Source organism: Gymnoscopelus microlampas (assembly GCF_963454915.1).
Source record: "Gymnoscopelus microlampas genome assembly, chromosome: 20".
NCBI classification, from domain to species: domain Eukaryota; kingdom Metazoa; phylum Chordata; class Actinopteri; order Myctophiformes; family Myctophidae; genus Gymnoscopelus; species Gymnoscopelus microlampas.
In genome coordinates this window covers 31,616,192-31,641,943 of record NC_139957.1, presented here as the reverse complement: position 1 = coordinate 31,641,943, position 25,752 = coordinate 31,616,192, and the positions used below count along the sequence as shown (strand labels likewise).

Sequence of the window (25,752 nt, the reverse complement as noted above, 5' to 3'; positions counted from 1 at the left end):
TCAGCTGATAAATCATATAGGAGGATGGGGGGGGGCTCACAAACCAAGATGAATCTAAGACAAAAAAAAAATCTGGCTCTGTCACCAGAGCTGTCACTGCACAGCCAGCAAAACCTTTGCAACGCTGTGGTATTGGTTAATTTGTACTTTGACGTATGACCGTGTCGCTTGCTGAAAACAACTGCTTTGTTTTTTTTTGTTGAACATTTGTTATTTTCGGTAAGCAACGCGACAAAGAGTGGGTAGAGAAGCCGCCTAGGATCAGAAGGTCATCGGAAGGTCAACCTCAGCTCACCCAGTTTACAGTTCAATTCAATTCAAATCAATCTTTATTTCAGACCCAGGGAGATCCATATCACAACTATACAACACAACACAACACAACACAACAAAATAACAGAAAAAATGTGTTGAGCAAGACACTCAAACACTTAAACCCTATATTCTTAGTTGGCCCTTGCCTCTATACTAGACCCTCTCCTTTTTTCACTCTACACCAAGCCGGTCTAAGCTCATGTGCTGTGAGCTTGTAGATCTGCGATTTCTGCTGAATATTTGCCCCAGAATAGGGACACTATAGGTTCAAGGGGTTAACCCCTGAACTGCTCCCCAGATGCCAGGCATCCATGGCAATAGCTAGGATGGGTAAATGCACAGGGCAAATTCCACAATATGAGCAAATGTACTGTGGCAAAATATCCCAACAAGAACAATCCTATGGGTAAACTACATAATATGAAGGTCAGAGTTAATGTTGCAAACATACTTGGATACGTGGAACTATTTGAGCAACAACATTATGTATACCCAACAAGAGCAACTGATTAATAAAAATGTGCATGTTGAGACTAACCCATTAGGGACTGACAATATGACCTGTGGCAGGAGGTAGAGACATTTTCTATTCTAATCATCTGGGCTGGAGAGGGGAGAGCGGTGTGCAACACACCCAGAGGGATTCACCTTTCAACAGAGGCAAACTGTAGCAGTTGCCAGGGGTGACGGGGGTAAATGTCAGTTATTACTCACTTTTTCAGAAGTGTCAGCAACAAAAAAGGCTGTAAATAATGACAGGTATACAGTCATATACTGTACAACACGAGTGTTGCCCTTTTCCACTTTTAATCTTTAACTTACTGAAAGTGATTATTTGATCCTATATTTTATAGTTTCTAGACTCTAGCCGATATACAGTACAAGCTGATCAACAAGCTCACAAAACAATTCTGAAATAGCGATTGACAAGCTACACAGTAGCTGTGAGTAACAGATGAGCCTGGCTCCAGTTCTAGAGAGTGACTACATGTAACATTGGAAACCATCAAAACCAACAACATGAGGCAGGAAGTTAAAAGTCAACTGTTTTTATTACACTATAATAATAATCATCAATTAAAGCAGGAGCAGAGGAATATGGGGGGGAGGAGGGGAGTGTAGGCCGTCGGTTCTGTCTATGTTTGGGGGAAGGGGGGTAGGTTGCCTTTCAGGCAGTCCAGGGTTAAAATCCATTAAAAGAACTGTATCTTGTATCTTGTGCATGAGGGTTACTTCCCTTTCCAATGGGGGTCCAGTTGGCTTGCGCCCATCATCTCTGCGTCCAGGAGGAACTGCTTCTCTTCTCCTGCCTTGGCCTTTAAATAGGGAGAGATCAAGGAGCCCAGGAAGACTAGCGAACACTTTGTGGAAGCCAATGGGGATCCTAATAAAGAATAAATAAAGAATAAAGCCCAGCACCAATAATTCAAATAAAATATTTAGTCATTAGCTCATATCCTGCACCTTCTCAACTTTACTTAATTGCTTAACTGCTCTTTCCATTGACTATACACTGGCATTCTATACACTGCAACTCAAAAGAAAAGTAAAGAAAATACTCACAAATCTATAAAATATCTAAAGAAATCAAAGCTGCACCATGTAACTTTCTCTTCTACCCCGGATTTGAACCCGGTTTCCTGCGCAAGTGCTGACATTTTTACCTTTGAGCTAATAGAGCCTGCCTTTTTGCTCAAATTGAATCTTGATCATCAGGTCAAAATTCATGTCAGATCCTGTGTCTAGGTGAGACATGACCTTTGACACAATCTAAATGTCTCAATAGAAGAGCAGGGAGACAAAATACAACCACCCCAATTGTATAAGTTATATTGCACCTACATACTCTACCATACAGATTGGACAACATTACATTTTATTAATAAAAAAAAGTTACAGTGTTGCTTTAACACAAGGCCTGCTGTTTGGTAAAAACAACATACTATAGTTCCCCGTATTATGGGGAACCCAATGTTCATTCATGCATAGCCAATACTGCTCTGCATTGCAGTTGTTAGGTGAAGGCAGAGGTTCATGCAATGACCCCTTCGATCATCTGCTGTGACTTTGGGGGCCAATGAGGTTTGTGGTATGCATAGGGGCTGATCCCTGACTAGTTTATATGCAGGCTCACTGCTTCAAATGTCAGTTCATCAAGGAAGTGAGCTCCTGCATTCATTAGCCTTGTCTCCCCAGCTCTGGCAGGGAACAGTTTAGATTAAGGTCTCTGGTCTGGTTGATGCATGTTTTTTAGACAGCCAGTCTGATCAAGAGAGAAACCTCATAACATTAGATCCGCAATGTCTCAGGAAAGTCAAAATGAAACGAGACGGGTCTTACAAAGGCATGGCAATCTGCAATTTACAGGGCGGCTGTAGAGTGGGTAGAGGCCGTCTGGTAATCAGAAGGTCACCTTCTGAGCTAATCTTGACCATCTGACCAGCCATCAGCTGGGTGAAGCTGAAATAGAATTTCCCCAGCGGGATGAATAAAGGTATACCAATAAATAAGTACATCTGTAGCTACAGTATGGATAATAAGTGTGCAGTTTGTGAACGAAGCAGCAATTAGACTTTTTCACATTTTGACATCATTACCAATTAATGAAGGTTCCTTCTATTCAGGTCAAATACAGTCAGGGTGCTGGTTTTGTGCCTGTTGACTCATGGGAATGGCTCTGCTAAACTAATGGAACACAACCTTATTTTACATCAATATGGCTGCCGTCTAAAAGTTTTAGATGGGCTAATGTGCTAACATGAGCTTAGCAGCACAAGGTGAGCTTCGATTGGTAAGGCAGCGCGTTGTTTTCCTACCCGATCCTAGTAACTTGGCAATGCCCCCATCTGTGACACCTTTACCCTAGTCACTGCGTAATTCCAAGAGGATAGCACTGGCCGGCTTTCCTCCGTGTTGGAAAATAGTGCCAGCTCGGCGCTGCCTGGGGGTGTTGGGATTAATTACGATTCTGTCCCTATCGGTACATAACTCGAACAGCGCTGACTGAGTCAGCTCTAGTGGACTTTGCAACATTCTGAACAAAAACTATGCCTAAATCGAACCTTAATCCTAATACAATAATTTGTGACACATTTTAATGTAGATTAGGTTAATAAACAACGGCGGGAGAGGGATTCGATTCCGAGGCACTGGGAATGGAAGTCTAATGCTTTTCGGTCAAGGAAAGCGCGCTCTAGACCAGATCACACTGGTCAATTCGGAAAGAAAACCAGGCTTTCCACATGGCGGAAAGCCGAGGTTAGCAGCATCAGGTGAGTGCTAAAGTGTTTGTGCTGTGATTGGTGTGGCAGCCTCAGCTGAGCTGTATATGGTTGGTCGCTGTGATTGGTTAACTTTTGTGGGGACTGTGATTTTTTTGTAGCAGTCAGCTGACCTTTATAGTTCACTGTGATAAGTCTACTTTCCAGGACAGATGGTCAATACTGTTATGTCAATACTGATGGACATTAATTACCGAGTCCATAGGATATAGAAAGATGGCGGATTTGAAATTGCTGAAAAATAGGCTTCATTTGCGGTTTGTAGAGTCTATGGACGTAACTCTGTCCATACTTTTTTACTGTCCATGGTCTAGACAAATGCTAGACCCAGTGTAGATGGCTGGCCCCTTAGCCACGCCATAATTACGTGGCAGACAGGTGTCGACCAGCTTACATTGTACATTAAGTGCTAGGACCAATGAACAATATATGTTTTAATACTTATGTACTCGTACACAAAAATAAAAATAAAGAAACCTTGACCTTGAACCGTGACCTTAATCTTCATCATCAAAAAGGTATAAGATGTAGTAAAATAACCTTCATAAAACATACCTGTGTGTTTCACCTCTTGTTCAATTATTTACCTGAACATCACTGATTCCTCTAAAGCAGCAATCAAAAAACAGGGTCATATCCCAAAGATAATTCTTGAATTATTTTGACATTCATTTCACAACTTCATATTTGTGTAAGGAGTCATGGCCAGCAAAAGTACATGCTTGTGTATACATGTGGCCAGGAGGACGGGTGTGTTTAAATTGAGCTTTAGGTTTCAGTTACCGTCCTCCGCCGCCAAAGGGCCAGTAATGATCCAGCGTTTTGGACAAAAAGCCAGAGAGCAATACATCAATCCTGAAAGCAACATACAACATTACAGTAAGTGCAAACACATCCCCTACTATTAACCATATGCTGTCAGCTGTAGACTGGCTCTCAACCTGTCTTCCTGCAGAGTGCAGACCACAGCTTTGGAGAATTATAATGACTTCATGGCACGGGATGAGTGGAAGGAGCTGATTTCTTTTTAATTTCACATTACAGCACTTCACTTTTTGACAGATGAAAATCTGTCAGGCTGACGGGGGTCAATCACAAGCTGGTCCTTAACCTCAACCTTGGAGAAATAACAACCCACATTTACAGCTGGCTGGCCAATGTTTGTCCTCATTTTACTGCAAGTCAATGATTCTGAGAAATCTATATTAAGAAGTTAAGATTTACCAGTTTACCAGCAAGACAAAGTCTGGAAAAACCACTGAATCTCCAAATAGACATAGCAAAGTCTACAGAATGATTTCAGTATGTGAACAGAAATGGCAGATGTACAGCAAAGCAAATTAAGCATTAAATCTAACATTTCCTACTAGTATGGTTACAGGGACCATGAAAATTCAGTTCTCTTTTGATTCTTCGTGACACCATTTTTTACTCTTTGCAAACGATCGCAGCAGTCTAGTCAATTCATACGAGCATTATAGAAACCAATCTATTTTGTATTTTTCAGGACAAAATGATTGTGATAGACTTTTAAAGCAGAAACCAGAGCGCAATTGGGCAGCTCAGAGACTGATCCCTTGGGAAGATTTCTGATCCATCCTTCAAATAGATTTACAGAATCTTTACCCACATTTCTTGTTTTCTATTGTCAGCTATTGTGTTCTGCAGAAACCAAATTTCCATTGTTCTTCACATGGAACAAATAACTTTAATTTTGTAAGACACTGTAACAGTCCCTTCAGTTCATAAACCACAACTGAAAAATTGCTCCCACGGGATACATTTCAGAAACATGAATTTTAAAAATACAGTATGCAGGCTACTGTATATTCACATTACACACAAATATGTGATTAAAATCACATAAAACCCTTTATGACTTTGCAAACAGCAGAATGAACTTGTAACTTTGGGTCACTGCCTGGCATTTCTTGCACTGGTTCACATTTATAGTTACCGACTTTGAAGTACTGCTCAATTTACTTTACAACACAATAGCTTTTCTATTGTTAGAGATGCTGTGGGGGAAACCATTAAGGGTCATGTTGTCAATGGCTGAATTGCAATTAAACATGGGGATATTGTAAGTTAAAATCATAAAAGGAAAGATAGAAGAGAGAATAAAAGGGAAGATAGAAAAGAGACACTGGTTAGACAATTTTCAAAATGATTTATCTCTGCTTAGAACTTGGCTTTTGTAATCACAGAACGCAGCAGTTAAGCACTGCAAAGACACTGAGTGACATCCATGAAAAGGCACCTTGAGCCACAGATCCATCCCCCTCAAAAAACATACAAAATAAAAGACAAATAATGAAATAATTTAAATACATATAAATATATTTTTGCCATGGCACATCTGAGATGAGCCAATACTCAAAAACAAATGAGTTAATATCATTAGAGGAGCCTACTGCTTGCCTCTATATGCAATACAAACTAGTCACTGGGTGACCTGATCTGGGTTGTCAAAAGGTGTGTTTGTTTTTAAGTCCATATCCCTGGTCCATATTCAGATTCAGTCCATGCAGCATATGTCAGGCCATGCTGGATTGTCAGACAAAAGGGAGTTTTTCTTCAAGGCACAGCAAGACAGCATGTTAACAAACCACATTCGGTTTACATTCAGGTTGACATGGAAACCTTCACCTCGCCTGGGAGGGCAAAATTAGCAAATATCAGCATGTTATTGTAAATTGTGAGATCAGTATGTTTAGTCATAGAACTTATGACCTTGAGAAGAATGCATAGCGACAATCTCTCTTGTTAAACAGACACTATCAAGTCAACATGCGGTTGAATTCACCTTTCAATTTGGTTAGTATTTTTACTGTTGTGATTATTTTTAGCTGTCATAAGAATTGTGAGAATAATATGATGTATCAATAATCAAAAAGAGACGAAAGAAAACAGCAAAAAAAACTAAATGAATTATGATAGTAAATTTGCATGACTAATTGTTTAATTGGCATGACTAAACATTTAGTCCTGTTCTCCTGAAATCATTCCCTTCAAGATCAAACTCCAGGTCAATTTATATTTCTGAAAATTGTTGGGATGCCAGAATATGCGTATAATTTTAGTATATTATAAGTTATTTTAAAACAAAAAAAAACTATTTAATGTAATCTGGCTGTGTTCACACATATAGCATACATCAATATGGACAATCCTAACTGTAGTGCCAATAGAGATTGAGGGGACACACCAGTGCTATCGAGTAATTGGCTCTGCTACCTCGACCATGGCAACCATCGATAAGATTGGCTGATTTGAATAGACCTCTGATGACTTGTTTCTCAAGTTGCTTAAAATATGAATGCATGGCCATATTTAACTCAGATCATAATGTCAAACTAGATGAGACGGCTCTACAAATAGAATAATCAAACTCCCAACCCAAAGTACAATATTGATTACATTACATACAACCGTCAATTTGGATAAATAGCAAAAATAGCAACCTCAAAATGGTAATAAATAACAACAAGCTTCAGGTACAGTCAGGCTTCTTGTGCCTCTGTAGAGATTTTGTGTAGATTACGTCTCTGAGTTCCATTCTGCCCTCCGTCTGTCTCCTCTCTCACTGCAGATGGCTTCTCATGGTGTTGCCCTCACCCTCTGCCACCCAGAGCTGTGCCACAGAAGATCCAGGTCCGCCCACGCCAAGACCACTCTGTCGGTCTGCTGGGGCAAGCCTGCACCACCCGCTCCAATGGGAACTGTCCCCTCACCTCATGTGGTCGTGGACATGTGTCTCTGTCTACCTACACAAAGGAAACTCCAGCCAGGTCACATTCAGTGTGGTTTACCCACCCCACACAAATTAGGCCTCAAAGATGGAATAAAAGTGAATCTAAAACATAGAGGTAAATGTACAGGCAGATGTACAGTATTCTATCCATGGAGACTAATGCATGGTGGTTAATGGTCATAAGACAGCTTTAGGACATGTTTTTGAGACTTTGAGGTCCACAGGCATCCTGCTCTCATACAGTAAGTCTATCCCCAGGAGGGATTTCCTTCTAACCACAGGTTCTTAAGACTTTCAAAGGGACTTTCTCAACCAGCCCAAATCCAGTGTGAGGGGTCTGAGGCAGCTGGGTTGGATTCTGAGGTCAGTGGCGAAAATGCAGCATTGTGGCATTTAGCTCTCTGTGTGTTTCCCACATAAAAGGACACAGGGACATTAGCAGGCGGGCATTTGGTGTTACTGGTAGCCCACTGGGCTGTCCATGAGTTGGCTGGAATAGTGCGGGTCAGGGGGGTCCTGGAGCTCGGTTTCATGGGTCTTGGCCTGTTCCTCTTCCTCTTCGTCTGCGGGAGAGTGACCGGAGCTCTGAGCACTGGCCATGGCACCGTAGCTCTGGTGTGCTGGAGAGGGCATGGGAGTCAAGCTCAACTCTGGTTCTAGCAACACAGATGCCACAAACAGCTGAGGAAGGGAGATTGACACATAAGTCATTCTGTATGTTAGTGGCTAAAATCATATTAATGCTACAGTGTATGAGATAATGACTCAGTTGTTTTCATTGTTTCTTTAAATCTGCTATGTTAGACAGGTTGAATCTATGCCCATGACTGTGGAGTAATGGTCTTCTCTGTTGCCTAACAAGTATGTACATTATATACCTTTAATGTCAAATATTGCAATTCAGGGATTTGTTTTGTACAACTTGGAGGACAGGTCCATCCTGATTTATTTCTATAGCAATATCAATAAAGCTCCAAAATAAGATGCCCCAAGTTCCCAGGCAACTGTATACCACAACAAGAGCTTGAAACTAACTTAGATGTGTTCCCAGGACTGCACATAGTCTCAAGACACCACCAAAACAAAACAATTGCCAAAGAGACTACGCCTAGGGTTAGTTTTCACATGGACCGTGTTGAGTCGACATGGTCCGCATCTACAAATATTGATATGAAACATATTTTTGGTTAAGAAACGTCAACATTCAACAATTATGGTTTACAGAAACAAATGAAAAAAAAAGTTGTTGGCAATTGGGTTAGGGTGACACGGTGCAGCAGGTTGGAATCCTGATTCTCTGTTTTTTTATTTTTTTTTATTTAGAGTAGCCAATCATTTTACCCTCTTTTTATTTTATTTTAAAATATTAAACAACGATCCTGTGGAGGACGCACCGAATCTGTCGTTTGGAGGGAGTGTGAAACAGTAAACCACGGCCTCTTGTGGCTTAGTTGGTTTAGTTGCTTTAGACTTTCAATCTGGCATCCCTATTTTGGGCATGTCATTAAAGGCAAAGATTTTCCAAAAACAAATCCCCCCCAAAAAACAAACAAATAGCAAAAACAGCGGATCAAGAATCTTGTAGATCGGCTATTTGTCGTAGAATATAGGGTAGGGTGGTTACGATATTTGTTTTGGATTAGTAGTGAAAAATGTAGTATTGTATGTACACTAGAGGCAGTGGTGGAAGTCACAGTGCTTCTCTCTGGGTCAGCCAACGTCTCCTCTGCTGGCTGGTCAGACATCTGGAACAAAAGACAGGATTCAGAAGTGACTGGCAGAAGGACAAGTTGGTTCACTACAGCCTCTAAGACTTTGCTCAGACTGAAGGCAAATCGGATTTGTTTCTGAAATATGATCTTTAGGACTGACTATACACACTTGTTATTTGCAAGTAATCACATCAGATTTGTGTAATCAGTCATCGCATTGGCTGCTGTGGTAACGACATACTGAAACAACATAGGCGTGAGTAGTGCTTAACTTAAACTTATACTGTGGTGATTGCCACAAATAGCCAATCTACAAGTTCACAACGCGCCGCATCGTGTTATGAATTTGTAGATCGGCTATTTACAGCAAGTGATACCGTCAAATGTCGTAGTATGAATCAGGCTTCAATGTCCAAGTATACAGACTGAGACACATCTTTAGAAATCAGATTTGAATTGCATTTCAAACCACCTACAGTAGGAATGTGGTTCAAATCTGTTTGTGCCGTAAATCTGTTCTGTGTCCAGCGGCTGATTCGTGTGTGTGTGTGTGTGTGTGTGTGTGTGTGTGTGTGTGTGTGTGTGTGTGTGCGCGCGCGCGCGCGTGCGTGTCCAAACACCACACAAATCGGTACACAGCATCTCTATAGTCATGTGATCAACACGGATCTGTCCGATTTCCCATATTATATCCTGATTGCCTAAGATTATGGTTTCCAAAGTTTGCAGGATTAGTTCGTTTTGAACAAAGTGCCTCAAGTCATGAACACAGGGTGCGATTTCCGTGAATACGGAAGCTTTTCTGCCCTGCCAAGCCAAAGAGCAGTAACTACGTTTTTGGACACAGCGACTTATTTGGGTTGCCCAAAGGTCAAATTAGCCTTTGTGATGTTGGGGGATAAACAATAACCTCAAGAACAGATGTACAATTAGTGTGATATCACTTATATGCCAATATCTCATTTGGCTGACCAGTTGAATCACTTTTAAACCCATTTTTCAGTGATTTTTGTTTTCGTAGTTACTGCACTCTGCCTTGGCAGGGCAGTATAGATCTGCTATTTTTGTTTTTAAATCGGGAAAATTTGTGCAAATCTTTGAATATATATATTTTTTTAAAGCTATTTTTTTTTTAACTCAAGTCTTTGCTTCTGGGGATTCTACAAATGTTTTCTAAATCCTAAGAGTTTTTTGAAAATATATATATCAGTGTGTGTGTGTGTGTGTGTGTGTGTGTGTGTGTGTGTGTGTGTGTGTGTGTGTGTGTGTGTGTGTGTGTGTGTGTGTGTGTGTGTCCAATGATTTATTGTGTGCACCTCCTTGAGAAAGGGAGAGCAGCACACATCCCCCCTTCTCTGGCCTCCCTATAGAAACTCAACTGGCTCCCTGGACCGTTTAGTCCAGGGGTCTTCAACAGGGGGTCCGGGACCCCTAGGGGGTCCTCAGAGCTACTATAGGGGGGTCTGCCAAATCTTTGTGTGATATGATTTAGTTTTTTTTACATTAACCACTTGAACCAGAATTCCTTTTCTGAGGGGAACATTAGCCGAATATAGCAGATCTACAAGCACAAGAGGCGTTGAGAGAGGCGTTGAGTTTGAGCTTGTAGATCGGCTATTTTTGGCAAAGAGGCTATAGATGTAGAGGGAAAAATAGCAGACTAAGTAAAAAAAAAACTTTAATCTGAAACACAATTTTATACAATATAGAGAGTAGGGGGTCCCTGCTTCATCTCTCTCTCAGCTAGGGGGTCCTTGGCCTGAAAACGTTGAAGACCCCTGGTTTAGTCTTCATTTTAAAAGGATCTCTGGCTAATAAGCCAAATATACCTTAATTTCATTATAATTGCCCCCTATCTAAAACATTTTTTATTTATTTTACGAATAAGTTCATATTTTACTCAATAGGGACAACGCCAGGGCCGGATCTACCATATGGGCACTTTGTGCACGTGCCCAGGGGCCCCTGGGCATCAAGGGGGCCCCCCCAAAAAAAAAGCTTTGTTTTTTATTTAAAAAAAAATGTCCCAGTTATTTATGATTGTTAAAATGATTAAACATACTTATTTAATAGAACCTGAACCGACTTATGCATCGTAAGTCGGTTCAGGGTGCAACCGGTGCCAGTAGTCCAGCATCTCGGTGGGCGTGACGTGGTGAGAGGTGACCATGCGGCTGAACCTGTCCCTGTCGAAGGGCTTCAATCCACCCGCATAGAACAGGAACTTGTTTGGCGGCGGCGTGATCCGGATCCCCAGCTTGTCCAGGCACATGCCCACGTAAACGTCTTCCATGCTGAGACGAGGGACGCTCAGAGAGGCTCCGTAGATCTCCGTCGCCAAGTCTCCGGAGAACACGTAACCCGTCCCGACGCAGAATTCGGGGTACGTCTTGCTCGGGTACTCCTCTTTGGATACGTAATACTTGGAGTTTTCGTTCCGCATCGGCCTCTTTTCCCGATGGACGTCACCCGTGAAGAGCTTCTTCCTGGGCTTCACTTCGGGTCTGAGCAGCTCGCGGACGAGGTACTCGGTGTTGACGAAGACGTCGCTGTCGGTCTTCATGACGTAGCTGGCCCGCGGGCAATGCCTGGCCACCCAGTTCAGGCCCATCAGTGTCTTCACGGTCAGGTTGCGATAGGTATCCATGAAGTCCTGCTGTAGGATATCGCCGTGCCTCAGACTCTCTGACTCCAAGGTCCTCTGCAGGCTTCGTCGCCGCGGCTTTCCTTCCTCCTCCTCCTCCTCCTTCTTGGCACCCAGTAGGAAGAGCCGCACGACCCGCGGACCCCCCAGATTCCCCGGGCTCCCCTCCTGGCCCCACGTGCGCCGTATGGCGTCGCGGCGCTCCACCTGATGGGCCTCCACGGTTATGAGGAGCACCAGGAACGGCGGCGCCTCGCCCTCTGGGCATATGTTGGCCTGGTTAATGATGTAGCGGAAAGGCCCAGCGGGAAGCGTGCCGTTCGGCCAGCTTTGGCCGGCATCACTAGCCGCTGCCAGAGACGAGTCGTCCTCCAGACCGGCTTTCTCGATCCAGCCCCTTATATTGTAGTCGGCCAGCGTTGGCGCTCCGCCAATGATTCCCACGAGCGACAGGAGACCCAGGAGCACGGTGATGATGATGTGCGCTCGCCGGTGTTTTCCTCTCCAGCAGCGCATCATGGCCTCGCTGATGGACTCCGACGGCAAGGCTCCTCCTCGCTGTTGAAACGCTCAGTTCAACGGGACCTGTTCTGATCTTACGCGGCTTTAGCTTCACTGGTATGGATGTATACAGGAGAAAGCTTCTATAATAGGATGCAGCTGGAGACTCCGTAGACAAGCTCAGAAACCGCTCACCGGTCTTTAAAAAGACTCTCTCTTGATGAGGGTGTGTTGTCGTCATGACGTCACCTCGAGTCGACCATATAAGGGCCGTAGCAATCGAATCAAATTACTTCATCCATGGAAATATGTATTACTTTATTTATTATTTCATGCATGCAAATACTTATTTATTATGACTTTAAGCGTTTTAAATTATTATGTATTATTATTTATTTATTATTAAGCGTAGTATTAATAATACTCTAAATCTACAAAGTGACTAGCAACTTAAGTTTTCATAGAATTGTAGTGGAGTAAAAGTACAATATTTGTATCTGAGATGTAGTGGAGTAGAAGTAAAAGTAATGAAAATTGGAAATACTCCAGTAAAGTAAAAATACTTTATGCTAGTGGATACTAGGTAACTATGCAGATTTCTCTCTCTCTCTCTCAATGTCTTAAACATGGTTAAGACCTGGAACGTGTTTAAAACATGTTTGTCATGGGTTAACGTTGTCAAAATGTTAAATAGTGTAAATAACAGATCTGCAAAGTATGTTAACTATTCTCAGTGGTTTTGTAACACGGCAACATAGAAAGTAGGCATTCATTTATGAAAAACTGGGGAAAAAAAGAAATAAACATGAAATATGGAGATACTGTACAAGGTTCCTGACAATCTGCTGTCCGCATGTTTTCCAGAAGAGAAGTGGAGAGCATATAGAGCACCGAAGTCCTGACGTCACTACCAGTATAGGGCGCTTTTCGCAGGTTCGTTGCTTTCCTTTTTGTGTTGATATCCTCATTGGGGAATCTTAGACCGCTTCATATAAGTGCTGTGTTCCAAAAATAAACACACCACCCGGGCGATTTTACTCATATCGATATAAAGCATCGACTGAAGGTGTAAATGTACACATTTACCCAAAGAGTAACACAATATAAACACTAGAAACGAGTCAAACGACCCAAAGACTACATTTTCCCACGAACGCGGCTGCTGTGGGGACAGTGATTTCAGACCCGGTAGTAGTAGTTCTTAAGACTTTTAAGGCAGAATTCATTCCATTTTTAAACAGGCTGTATCAAATATGAATGAATATCATAAACACATTCGCATTTGCCCGGCGTACCGGGCAAATGCCCGGTAGGCCGCTGGGCCAGTGGGCCACTGGGCCCCCCCCCCCCCAAAAAAAAGACTTTTTTTTATTTTTTTTTAATATATTTTCGCTCCCGTTTTAGGATTATTACGGTCATTTACGGGTCGTGCGGCCCAAATATTAGTTACGTTAATATTTGGGCTGGGATGCTTTCCAGCAGGGGCCTCAGTGCGGCTGCAGAGTTCATGTGCAGGGCTGGGCTGAAGCAGTGAAACACTCCCCCCCTAAGCCTAAACAACCACCCGGCAATTTTTTTTTCATAATCTGTCCGTCTGTCTTTCCAAGCCTTTTCAGCTGCAATACTAAAACGTCCTCTTTGGGCAGAGGGGCGGTATTGAGGAAGTTTGTCGGAAAATGTGAAATGGCCTGTTCAGACAATCCATGAAATGAAGATGAAAGACTGAGAGTTTAAAAAAAAACTTTTTTTTAGTACAAGGGACACTGGGGAGTCCAAAAAAATATATATTAAAAAACTAGAAAAACAGTAAAATTCATGGTGTATCCCCTTTAAGTTGAATAGCCCTGCTCTAGAGATTGGAGACACCACCTACTGTACCACACCTGTCCATTCCCCTCAGGACAGCTTTGATGTCGGCAGATATGTGGCACTTGTTCCTGCATCCAGAGAAGCGGAGATGGATTTATTTATACTTTGGTGCAGTTGAAAATATTGTGTCCGCTTTACACTGGCCTACAGGGCTGTTTTGGTACAGTGTAAGTAAGTAGAAAATCAGGACGTATGTAGTAGTCTGTCCCTGGAGCAGGATTTGGATTATGCACTTGTAAAATCTACTGTTCTAAATTTAGGGAGGGTAAGAAAACGGGCAATCAAATGTAAAATGCATTTATAAATGGTGTATAGAGCCCTGCATTGTACATTATTCTTAGCCCCACTCCTGCTGGATTTCTGACCATTCCCACCCACACCGGTTTCATTTCTAACTGCCCGCAGTTCATTTCTAAAAATGTAAGTGATATTTAGTCCTCCATAATCCCGCAATATTACCATCTAGTCCTGCATAATCCTGGAATATTTCCATTGGGACCCAAAAACAAACGGAAACACAGAATGAAAGGGTGAGAGCGAGAGTGAGAGAGAGACAGACAGACTCACAGAGAGAGAGACACAGAGAGACTGCCATTACAGCACCACGGACAGCGACACAGTGCGCTAAACTGGACTCACTGCTTGGCAGTAGGTTATTATTACTAAATAGATGCATCATGCACATACCTGTTTTGAAATGACGCTCTCCTCTACATTTAGCCTTAATATAAATGTGTTCATATCAACGTAAAGCACAACTACACATGCTTCAGGTGCACTACATCTGGTTTATTGCGGGGCGGTGCAGGACTTTGCGGAACCCACTTTTTTTTTTTGACCACCCATTCCTGCCCGCAGGTATTTAAAAACTGCCACCTCCTGCAACATTTGCGCTGGGTCACGTGGGACCTGTAGGATCCAAACCCTAATGCAGGGCTCTAGTGGGGTCATGCCACCGAGACTAAGGATTTCACTTAGTTGCGTGAACTTGTGTTGCTCGAGGAATTCAAGAGGAGCCTGCAGGAAAGCATTTTGGTGCATTTAAAATGAGCAAAACGTTCCAATCTTATCATGAGCAGCAGTTCTAGCTGAGAACAGTCATTTGTTGTGCGTGGTACGTGTCCCTGTTTTTATTTCAGTGACAGTGGGCATTTGATTGCTGATTGTGTGGTGCTAGAGAGGAAAGAGTCTAGCATAGTTCAAGATGTACTGTAGGTCAGGGGACGGTGTACAAAATTGATTCATTGGATTTTGGGGAGTTAGAGAGAGGGAAGTCCCTCGCACTCATGTTGTACTTGTGCCTTGTTTCTCCTAGGCTGGGGACATCTGATTCTGGATAGGCAAAAATCGGATTTGGGCTGCCAGTCTGAACATAGTCAATTCATTATCTACATACTCTGCACAGGAAGGAAGGATGGACTAAAACAATCAAACTAAACTACATATCCTCTGCACAGGAAGGAAGGATGGACTAACAATCAAACTTAAAGTTAATCTAGTCATGTTCATTTATTATTTATCATATCACAGTTAGTTCCAGTGTGACATTTTTTTATAATTTTTTAATAAGATTTAGAGTAGCCAATTCTTTTTTTACCTCTTTTTCTCCTCAATTTAGTTGTTATGCCAATTAATTCCTCCCCACAAATATTTCTATGTTGTCACTGCTGTCATATCCTACTGACTCACCTGCCAGTGAAGAGTCCCCACCAGGAGGACGTAGAGCCTTCGATCTACTCCTCCCGCCCAACACTCCCCGTTCACAGGTGTCGCCCCAGCCCTCTCTCTCTGTCAGTATTACGTGCAATGACCAAATGTTCGTGTAGACGCTCGACAAAGGCGGTTGCACCACGGTGTATTCGAACCCACAACCTCCGTAGTGGTGGGCATGACTTTACCACTGCGCCACCCGAGCGCCCCAGTGTCACATTTTGATTGGCTCAGAGATTCTAATGTAGATTCTACTGAGTAACAAGACTGCATCTCCCGATAACAGCACCCACTATAAAATGTATACCTCTGTCTTATTTACGTTATTATACCTGTGACTTAGCAATGGCTGTCAGGGTCAAAGTTAAAGGTAGGGTAAGTGATTCTTTGGTTAAAATAAGTGTTAAATAGCTCTATATTCTGAAGTACTCACTACTATAGTGTGTTCAGTAACAGGAGTCTCCATGTCTCTCCAGCTCAGGATGGAGAACTCAGACTGGATACAGATTAAACAAGTGAAATTGGATGTGCTGACACAAATAAATGAGCAGACAAAATTGGAACTGGAACACTGGAATGAAGCTGATAAATGGGTACTCTCTCCAGAATGGCTGAGATTTTGCAACCGAGCTGATTTTATTTTTTCTGTTTGCTGAAGAGCTGGAGAGACTCTGTTACTGAACACTTTATAGCAATTACTATCACACTACTACTACTATCCAAAAAAAAATAAAGAAAAATAAAAAAAATGGGCAGAATAAGCCCTTTATACCACTTACCACCAAACAAACAAGGAGTTTGGATGTGCTAGAAAAGGAAAGGAATAAACTATGTTTTCTTTGTGGAATAAACTTTAATAATACGCTTATGTCCTCATTGTCTTGATAGCCAATCATAAATATTGATAATGAAAACTGTGGTATAATCGCTTGTAGTAGTGTGGTATGAGCTTGTAGATCTGCCATTTCTCTTTAAATCGTGAAAAGTTGTGCACACATATATATTTTTAAAGCGAACATTTTAACTCAAATCTGGGGAGTCTACGAATGTCTTCTGAATCCTAATGTTTCGTTCATCAGTGGTTCAATTTGAGTAAAAAAAAAATCGCTTAAAAAAAACGAAAATGAATGAAAATCTTTGAATATATATATATATATATATATATATATATATATATATATATATATATATATATATATATATATATATATATATATATATTCAAAGATGTTCATACATTTTCACAATAAAAACAAAACCCAAACAGATCTACAAGCTTGTATATATCTGCTATTCTTTTAATAGCAAAGAAATCTTAAAATGACACAGATGCTTTCCCCGGATTGAATGGGTTTTTAAAACATCACATATGTGACAAAGTGCTTTCCAGAAGCATGTACTGTATTTCCATTACTGACCTGATAACTTGTTGACTTGTCCAGCTGCTTCCTAAGGCACACGCCAAGGAGGGAAGAGGCAACACAGGCGAGCAGGGACACCAAGGTGAACAGGGTGATGGCATGCATAGCGCCTGGAATATAAAAAGGGGCAGACCAAAGTTTCTTTTACCAAAATGCACATCATGGATATATGACATTATAATGAAACTGTGTATGGATTAGAACAGTGGTTCTCAAACTCTTTCATGTCAAGGACCCCAAAATTATATGAATTTTGCCGCGGACTCCCCCCCACCGCTTTTTAAGAAAGATATTCAAAGACTTGCACAAATGTTCAAGATTTTTCGAAAATAGCAGATCTACAAGGTCATAGCGCGGCATGAGTGCCACGCTATGAGCTTGTATATCTGCTATTTTTGAATAGCCAAAGTATAAAATATCGACACAGTGGTTAAAATGATTGTAACGCCTTATTAACCAATTTTAATGGGGACCCCCTGGTACCCCCCAATGACCCCTGGGGGTTGCCAAACCCCACTTTGAGAACCAATGGATTGGAACAAGGAAGTACCAAGTCGAAGGACGGAGAAGAAGAGAAGCCAGAACATGCCGAGGATGGGAGCCACTATGACCTGGCTGATGGCTGCTCTGTGGATGTGACGGCTGAGCCTGGTAGGAACATATGCATAGTAGATGTTGTACCTGTCCACCATGTGCTTCAGGATCACGTAGAGAAGACCTGGGAGCAGAATCACACACCAATGCACGCACATGCACACACACACACAGTTTTACAAACCTTTGTGGACATTGCATTGACTTACATTCATTTCATATCCCTTTACCCTAACCTTAACTATAACCCATCTAACATTAAACCTAACTGTTACCCCTAACCCTAACTCTTACCTAGGTTCCAGTACTGTAACTTGGTCATAAAGCATTGCCATCAAGAAGAGTAGCTGTCGGATGAAACTGTATTTTTGACCCATTTCCCAATGTTGTATCAAAAATGTAAAGTAATAAAGTTCCTCGAGATGTCTGTAGTAAAGACGGGGTGGTAATCTTGTGGATTTCTTTTTACAGCCTCTGTCACCTCAGCAGCAGTTCATCTTCTGCGTTTCCTGCAAAAGCCAGGGGAGGTCACAGATGGGGCTAACCTTTACCCTAACATTAACCATAACCACAACGATTTAACCTTAACCCTTACCCTAAATGCAAACCTAACAGACACGTGCCAAACCCTAACTGGAGGGTTTTTACTGGAATTTTACTGGAGGTGCAGTAAAATCTGATCGGGGACATGTTTCACCAATCAGCTGGTTAGATGTCCCAAATATGTCCAAAAATGTACTGTGGCCTATGCCAGGAAAACGCACGCACGCACGGGCTAATTAGTATACAGTATGTATTCCACTTCCATCAGCATGTCAGTTATACTCTCTTAAATGTGGGGAACACACATTGAAACACAAGGGGCAGCAGAGCATGGTGTGGCTGTGCATGACTATCTGAGGGCAGTAGTGAATTGCAGCTTGTTGAGCTCTGGGCAGAGACAGGAGTGGAGTGGGCGTCTGGCTCGCAACTCACTGTGTCTGAGCGTCTGGGACTACGGCAACACATTCACACAGTCTGCACCCGGCTGGCAGGCAACAGAGGTGAGGGAGGTTACAGTGTTAGGAGAGACACTCCACATGCACACGCACACACACACACCCATGCACGCACACACACATTTTACTAATGTGCAAAGCTGCACTGTGAGTATATGCTCACCGAAGGGCATGATAATGGGACATGTGATGCTGTAGGTCATACTGACAGCAACGATACACATGGTCCAGGCGTACTGCAGACCGAACTGGAACTCGTAAGCCTGGTTCTGCAGGCGAAAACACAGACATAATAACAAATATGACTGAGCAATCTCTGCATGAATATTTCTTACATAACAGCAACAGTATGAACCGCAGAACTGTGTTCGGTCAATAGACAGCATTCCATCACAGCCCACATGAAAACAGTGAGATAAGTGTGAAATGGTTGGCTGACCCGTTTGACGTGAATGCGTTCAGCTTGGGACTTGGCGAAACAGAGGCGAAGCGCGTAGACAATCAGTGCTGGGATACGGAGCAGCTCCATGGCTGTGCCAATCAGACTGGATGTGATCACGTAGTTTACAAAGAAGGCCCCATTGTCAGGAAGAAACACGCACCTACAGCACACAGAGATAATTTGCTTTCAATTTAAGTGTGTTTAGTTGCTATATAAGAAGTGTAGGTGTTTATCCCCTGATAAATAAGGTAGTCTTACTGGAATTTGACTTCCTTCTCTTCCAAGAAATTGACATCAAAGAGCCATCTGAAGAACAGATCCAAGCTACAGACAGAATACAATATTTATTTAATTGTTTCCACCTACTTTTAACAACTAAAGCCTCTAGTTGAGCGAAACATTTAAAGAATGACTCTTAAGTCAACTATTACAGTACTTCTACTACTACTGCAATTAGAAGAATTATACAAACAAAGCCTAACTACTAACTAAGTGCTAGTTGTACCTGGACAGGCCAAGTGATGGAAGGATGATCACCATGAACACCAGCAATAAGAAGCACTTGTGCATCGTTATCTGGTTCTCACCCGATCTGTTCCAATACAAATACAACAAATCAGTGAGGATTCATAGAAAAACATGCATTCTTGCACACTTAATGGTAACTATACACATACTTTATATAGGCCTACTGTATACTGTACGTGTTGTAATCAGAAGTCAAGGCTTTATAGCTGGGATAATTAGCACAAGCTATGGTTTTTACAATTTGCATTCAGCTTCATACATGGCGTTTGCACAGCACATTTGTGGGGGTGGTTATTTAAAGAAAGGGTGCTCAGAGACGCTGGGTGCTGCTGAGGTTGTCTCCTTGTGCACAGTTGTTCTGCTCCTTCAGTGCATGGCGACTAACTGTGCATATCATTATCCCCACATGCACATCTCTATGACAACCTGCCCAGAATAATAATAATGCTAGGAGACTGACACAGAGAGAGAGAGAGAGAGAGAGAGAGAGAGAGAGAGAGAGAGAGAGAGAGAGATGAGGGGGGAGGACATTTGAGTGGAATAACCGAGACAAACATTTGAACTATCAATTTTAAGAAGCGAGGAACAGATATTTCCATTTCAGAAGGCAGAGAGATATGCTGGAGAGAGAGAGATGCTGGAGAGAGAGAGAGCATAAGAGAGAGCTGTTAACAGTGGTTTCTGACTACCTGGTCCAGTGGGATTCAAAGAAGGCAGAGTAGTAAACGATGAAGGGCAGGAGCACGGAGAACGCCCAGAGGAGGAGGGTAGGGAGGAACTGAGTAATGACTGGGTTCTGTATGGAGACCAAACAGTACGAAAGAATGTGAGGAACATCACTTAATTGAGTTGTAGCACGGAAGGACAAGCTGTGTTAAAGGAACACTGTCTCTCTTCTGAGGTGCATTTCAGTTGATGGTTATTATAGTCTCTAGAAACAACAATATTTATTCTCATGATGCATTCCTCTGTGTGGCAAGCCCATGCAGTCTATGGCCACCATTACATTAAAGTCATATTGTGTAACATTCTCAATTAAAGGAGAATTTTGGACTAAGTTTTTCTTACCTTTTCTATGGCGTTAGGAGTAGAAAAATGTCATAACTCGACCCCGGGTCCGCCACAGCTTAAAACGTGCACGGATAGGCCTTGCGTTAGATCGCATATTTTAATAGTCTTGATTTTATAATCAATCTCGTCTAACGAGACTTAGGTTTGTTTTTTGTTTTTTTTGTTGCATAGTGTTCTGTCACTATGAACGTCAGATCTCACAAAAAAAAAGCTATTAAAATATGCGATCTAACGCAAGGCCTATCCGCGCACGTTTTAAGCTGTGGCGGACCGGGGATCGAGTTATGAAATCTAGTTTCTACTGTACCATTCATCCTAAGATATCATAACGTCATAGAAAATGTAAGAAAAACTTAGTCCAAAATTCTCCTTTAAACAGAAGTAATTTTTTATATGTTTCACTGGTATATTTTTCACAACAACCATTCCACTTAATGTGTTTCTCTAAATACTTATAAATAATATCTTTATTCACGAGTCTGTCCCTGATACTCGTGCCAAAACGGCACTGGAAATGTATTTATTTATATATTTTAACATGAATGAATACAGTTTCTGACAAATTATTGCAGACCCTGTAGCATTCCTTTTACTAATAGACAAACACTGTAATAACAATGGAGCTGCAAGAGGTGTCGCCAAAAAGACTATTGAAATTAATGTTACACAGCATAACTTGTAATTCTGATGTAAACTAGTGAACAAGGTTGTCACTGTCATGGAGGTTGAAAAACAGGAAGTAAGGATTGTAACTCTGTGAATTGGAGTCACAGAGTTGGAGTTTACTCCAATGACATCACTGGAGTAACCTGCACAGCAACCTTCAGCAGCATGTCAGAGACAATTCAATTCAATTCAGAGACACACAGCAGACTGCTAGGGGTATGAGAGCATCTCGACTTACTGTACAGTATCAATTATCAAAAATACTGTATCAGTATTTTATTTATTGATGTTATGGTTAATGCAAAAGTTAATTACTTTATGTAACTCAGATTGCACAAAAAGTGGTGCTATGATGTTGATGTTACAGCGAGTGTGACAAATAAAAATCCCTCTGTTCTTTTTTTACTCTGATTTTAAGCATAATTATATTGTTTTTACTATGACTGTTTTCCTTAAATTATACTAAAAGAAAAATCGCAATATATCACCTTGATAACATGATAGTGTCCCTTTAAAGTCATAAGCATATATTAGTTATATTGTCAAAGATACTATGTTAACACAGTTAACATAGTAGATAGAATAGAATAGATAGAATAGTCCCAACTCTTTGGGGTGTTTTTTGTCACTGTATATGTATATACAGTATATGCACATAAGTGAAATTCGTCCTCTGCATTTACCCATCCTATAACTAGGAGCAGTGAGCAGCCAATCGCTCGGGAGCAATTAGGGGTTAAGAGTCTTGCTCATCGACACATTGCTGGCCTGGCCTGGAATCATACCTGGGACAACCAGGGGCTCTGGCTTCCCAGACAGGCTCACCAACCACTCAGCTATGGCCACACCCAACCATTAACACATGTAACATCCCAGAAAATACCACTTGCATACAGTTTGAGTCTATATCTAACTGACCCGAAGGCTGTCCACAGGTCTGGTGACGTTGAACTTGTCTATAGTGTTGACGATGATGGCGGGAGTGGTGAGGAAGAACAACAGGAGGAAGAGGAGGATGTTGAGAAGGACACAGCGAAGCCACCAACGAGAACCACACACAGACAGGTTTTCCCTAGAAACAGAGAGGCACATACTGTATATGAAGATAGAGGATTAAAGGAATACGCTGCAGTTTTCGTTATTGGTCAAAGCAGGAAATAAAAGGTTGTGTGTGTGGACATAAAAAGAAGAGGTTGTGTATGTGGACATAAAAAAAAGAGGTTGTGTATGTGGACACAAAAAAGAGCCATCAGAATGTGACAGTTTTCTGGGCTGTTACTGCTCGTAATATAAAAATAATTGTTTTGCACTAACCGACAGATTATGTCATGAATTGACTATACTGTACGTCAATAAATTAGACAGTGGAGCATAATACAAAAAGATGCTCGCTGCAAAGCACATGCTCCCTAACATGCACATATTGATATAAGCCCCAATTAGTCCCCTACGTAAAGCCCATGAGCCGCCGAGCCCAGCTATCTTCTTGTGTGGGAGGCAGCGAGAGCGCTCCACTGCACTGAACTGCAGGTTGGGTACAACACACTCCAGCGCATCATTTTAATGACACACACAAAGCATAAAGAGTGAGCACTGCTGCCGTTTCTTTGGTTAATCTCCTATACATATGCATCACTCACTTGTTACATAATCTCAGTGGGTCTGCTGTATCGGTGCAATTTTTTGTACCCATCGTTTCATGCTTTTGATTTCCTTTTTTTAATCTTCTGTGCAGGTTGACAAGGGGATCAGTGGGCGCACAAATAACAACATTGCTGTTGTTAACGCTGGAATCCGGGACTTTTAATGAACAAAATGTTATATTAACCAAACAGTATGTATGTTAATACAATATGACTAGTTCATCTGCAGTAGTTGGAGGTGGTCTCCCTACCCTTCCATTGAGACATTTAGCGCCTGGTGTCAGGTAGGACACCTACTGGTTGACAAGTACACCCACCTGAAGCTCATAGGCCCAATATCTCGCCTGGCCAGTTAACCCAGGTTTATATCCCGGGAGTTGCACTTACCTCTCTCTGTCGGGAGAGGACATAAAATGTATGGACAGCACCTTTAACCCATTAAAACCAAGTTCTGTATCCACTTTAACCATTACTTTATATTTTGGCTATTCAAAAATAGCAGATATACAAGCTCGTAGATCTGCTATTTTTGAAAAATCTTGAAAATGTGTGCAAATCTTTTTTGTTTATTATTAAAAGGCGAACATTTGTAACACAAATCTTTGCTTCTGGGGGTCCCTGGCACAACATATTTTCAGGTGGGGGTCCACGGCCAAATACATATCAATTTGGGGGTCCTTGACATGAAAAAGTTTGAGAACCACTGCTACAGGCTACTTTCTACACCGGAAATAATAAAGAAAAAGTTGTGGAAAAACTGTGTGCGACTTTTGACTTCCTCAGTTGTCAATACTGACCAGATAATGTCACTGGGGGCGGGAGCGTAGCCCAGTCCCCAGCTGTGAGACTGGACCACAGTGGTGATGCTGGACTGCTGGGGTCTGCGACGACAGCGGACACGACCGTAGTCCTTTACAATGCTATAGAGATATAAGAAAGACAAACACGTGCAATGTCTAAAGTCAAGAGAGGTAATTAAACATGCACACTGTGTATTCAAATTTCATCAAGTACACTTGATCCTCAAAATCCTCAGTGTTACTTGAACTGCGAAGAATGTACAAATGGAACCCATAAGGGTCCATTTGGTACACTCTTTGTGGTTCAATTAACTCTGCTCTTTCTCCCCCGTTTCCATTCATTGTCTGAATTATTGTGACTAGACCATACCCGGTCGGCGCAGCGCATCCGTGGGGGGATATGCGCACATGATCTGGCAACCCGGGAGGCAGTTTGTCCCATAGCTGGGCAGCCCCGTAACCATGGCGACAGTGTTTGACACAAAAACGCTAATAAGAAGCTGAGATTTGATGAAATTGAAAAACGGGCTTCACAGTTGCGGTCAGATGGTAATGGTCAATGGCTGTATGCAAAATCAGAGCAATTGGTCCAGCCAGTGAGGAGAACCGGGTATCTTCACTCACGTACTCACCACCACTACAGAGGTTACTAGAATTATAGTAGGATGAGAGAGACAGGCAGGTATCACCCTAAGTATCATATTGTATGTTTTTTTCCCCAAGATTGTTTTTGCCTTTTCTCCCCAATTTACTCGTTATACCAATTGATTCCTCCCCACACACATTTGTGTGTTGTCACTGCTGTTGTATCTTACCGACTCACCCGCCAGTGAGGAGCCCCAACCGGGAGAGAGCCTTCGTCCTACTCCTCCTGCCCAACACTTCCCGCTGACAGGTGCCACCCCAGCACGTACTGTAGGAGTACGTGCAGTGACTAATATCACCCTCCCTTTCCGGCTTCCCTCCCTCGAACACAATTGTGTGTGTGTAAAGTCGGGTGCACCACGGTGGATTCAAACCCACAACCTTCGCGATGGTGGACACTGCTGGGCAGGCACTTTACCACTGCGCATTTTCATCATTGTATGTTACTTACACAGCTGTCATCCTCTCATCTCGGAAAGTCACAAAGGCTATCCCCAGTCTCTTCAGGGAGATGCGATTCTTCTCAGCGTTAAATTCATCAGTCAGCTTCTCTTCTAGCTCACTGTAGTACTGTTCTGCGTCCACCTGCAGAGAAAGAGTAGAGTTCATTTTATTCATCACGTCCACTTTCACAGTCAGTTTGATGCCTCATACAGAGTAGATTTGCAAAAGCAAGGTGTCAGATTGTTGCCGCTCCAACCTAAATCTGGATTGCAGTGCCATCCAGTGGAAATGTAGTAGAACTTCAAGCAGCAATGCACTTGCACTACAGTGACATTGTATTGCAGTGCACATTGTCATCTGTAAAAGTTACAGTACCTGCTCAAAGCCACATAAATCACAGCAGAATATCTGAGCACACGGGTGAGTCTTAATCATGATCTTCCCCTCCTTCTGGGCTTTGGTGGTGAAATACAGCCTTCCTTTCATTGCCTTCCGCCTGCACAATGCAAAACACACACACACACACACACACACACACACACACACACAGTTACCAGAGTAGATATGACACAACCCATAATGCTGACCAGAAACTGTAGCGTTCTATTCAACAGGGAATATGTACCTCTCCAAGTCGAGGGTCATCAGCTTGTGCACGTCAAAGCAGAAACGGATATCGGTGACGGTGCAGCTGGGGTAGGCCTCACTGGTGGA

The 25,752-nt window shown here is 42.2% G+C and overlaps 2 protein-coding genes across 4 annotated transcripts in view; both read right to left on the bottom strand.

Annotated features, from left to right (window-relative positions):
• Window positions 1-5,416: 5,416 nt before the first annotated feature.
• tmem63c (transmembrane protein 63C) overlaps window positions 5,417-25,752 on the bottom strand; it is a 39,033-nt gene continuing 18,697 nt past the window's right edge. For 2 of the 3 annotated variants that reach the window (XM_084044869.1, XM_084044870.1), the window contains exons 10-23: window positions 25,664-25,744; window positions 25,414-25,534; window positions 25,046-25,179; window positions 23,947-24,069; window positions 22,425-22,578; window positions 20,459-20,565; window positions 19,747-19,833; window positions 19,500-19,565; window positions 19,239-19,401; window positions 18,963-19,068; window positions 17,758-17,925; window positions 17,205-17,317; window positions 9,021-9,095; window positions 5,417-8,031 (exon numbers count right to left, since the gene is read on the bottom strand). In XM_084044869.1, coding sequence (XP_083900995.1) covers window positions 7,807-8,031; window positions 9,021-9,095; window positions 17,205-17,317; window positions 17,758-17,925; window positions 18,963-19,068; window positions 19,239-19,401; window positions 19,500-19,565; window positions 19,747-19,833; window positions 20,459-20,565; window positions 22,425-22,578; window positions 23,947-24,069; window positions 25,046-25,179; window positions 25,414-25,534; window positions 25,664-25,744 — 1,723 coding nt within the window. In that variant the 3' untranslated portion in view covers window positions 5,417-7,806. The remainder of the gene's footprint in view (window positions 8,032-9,020; window positions 9,096-17,204; window positions 17,318-17,757; window positions 17,926-18,962; window positions 19,069-19,238; window positions 19,402-19,499; window positions 19,566-19,746; window positions 19,834-20,458; window positions 20,566-22,424; window positions 22,579-23,946; window positions 24,070-25,045; window positions 25,180-25,413; window positions 25,535-25,663; window positions 25,745-25,752) is intronic. The other variant, XM_084044871.1, reaches the window with a different exon arrangement.
• On the bottom strand, window positions 11,149-12,225 carry LOC311036883 (beta-1,3-galactosyltransferase 5-like; the record flags this gene model as incomplete). Its single annotated transcript, XM_084045894.1, has 1 exon — window positions 11,149-12,225. The coding sequence occupies one exon, from the start codon at window positions 12,223-12,225 to the stop codon at window positions 11,149-11,151; it is 1,077 nt and encodes a 358-aa protein (XP_083902020.1).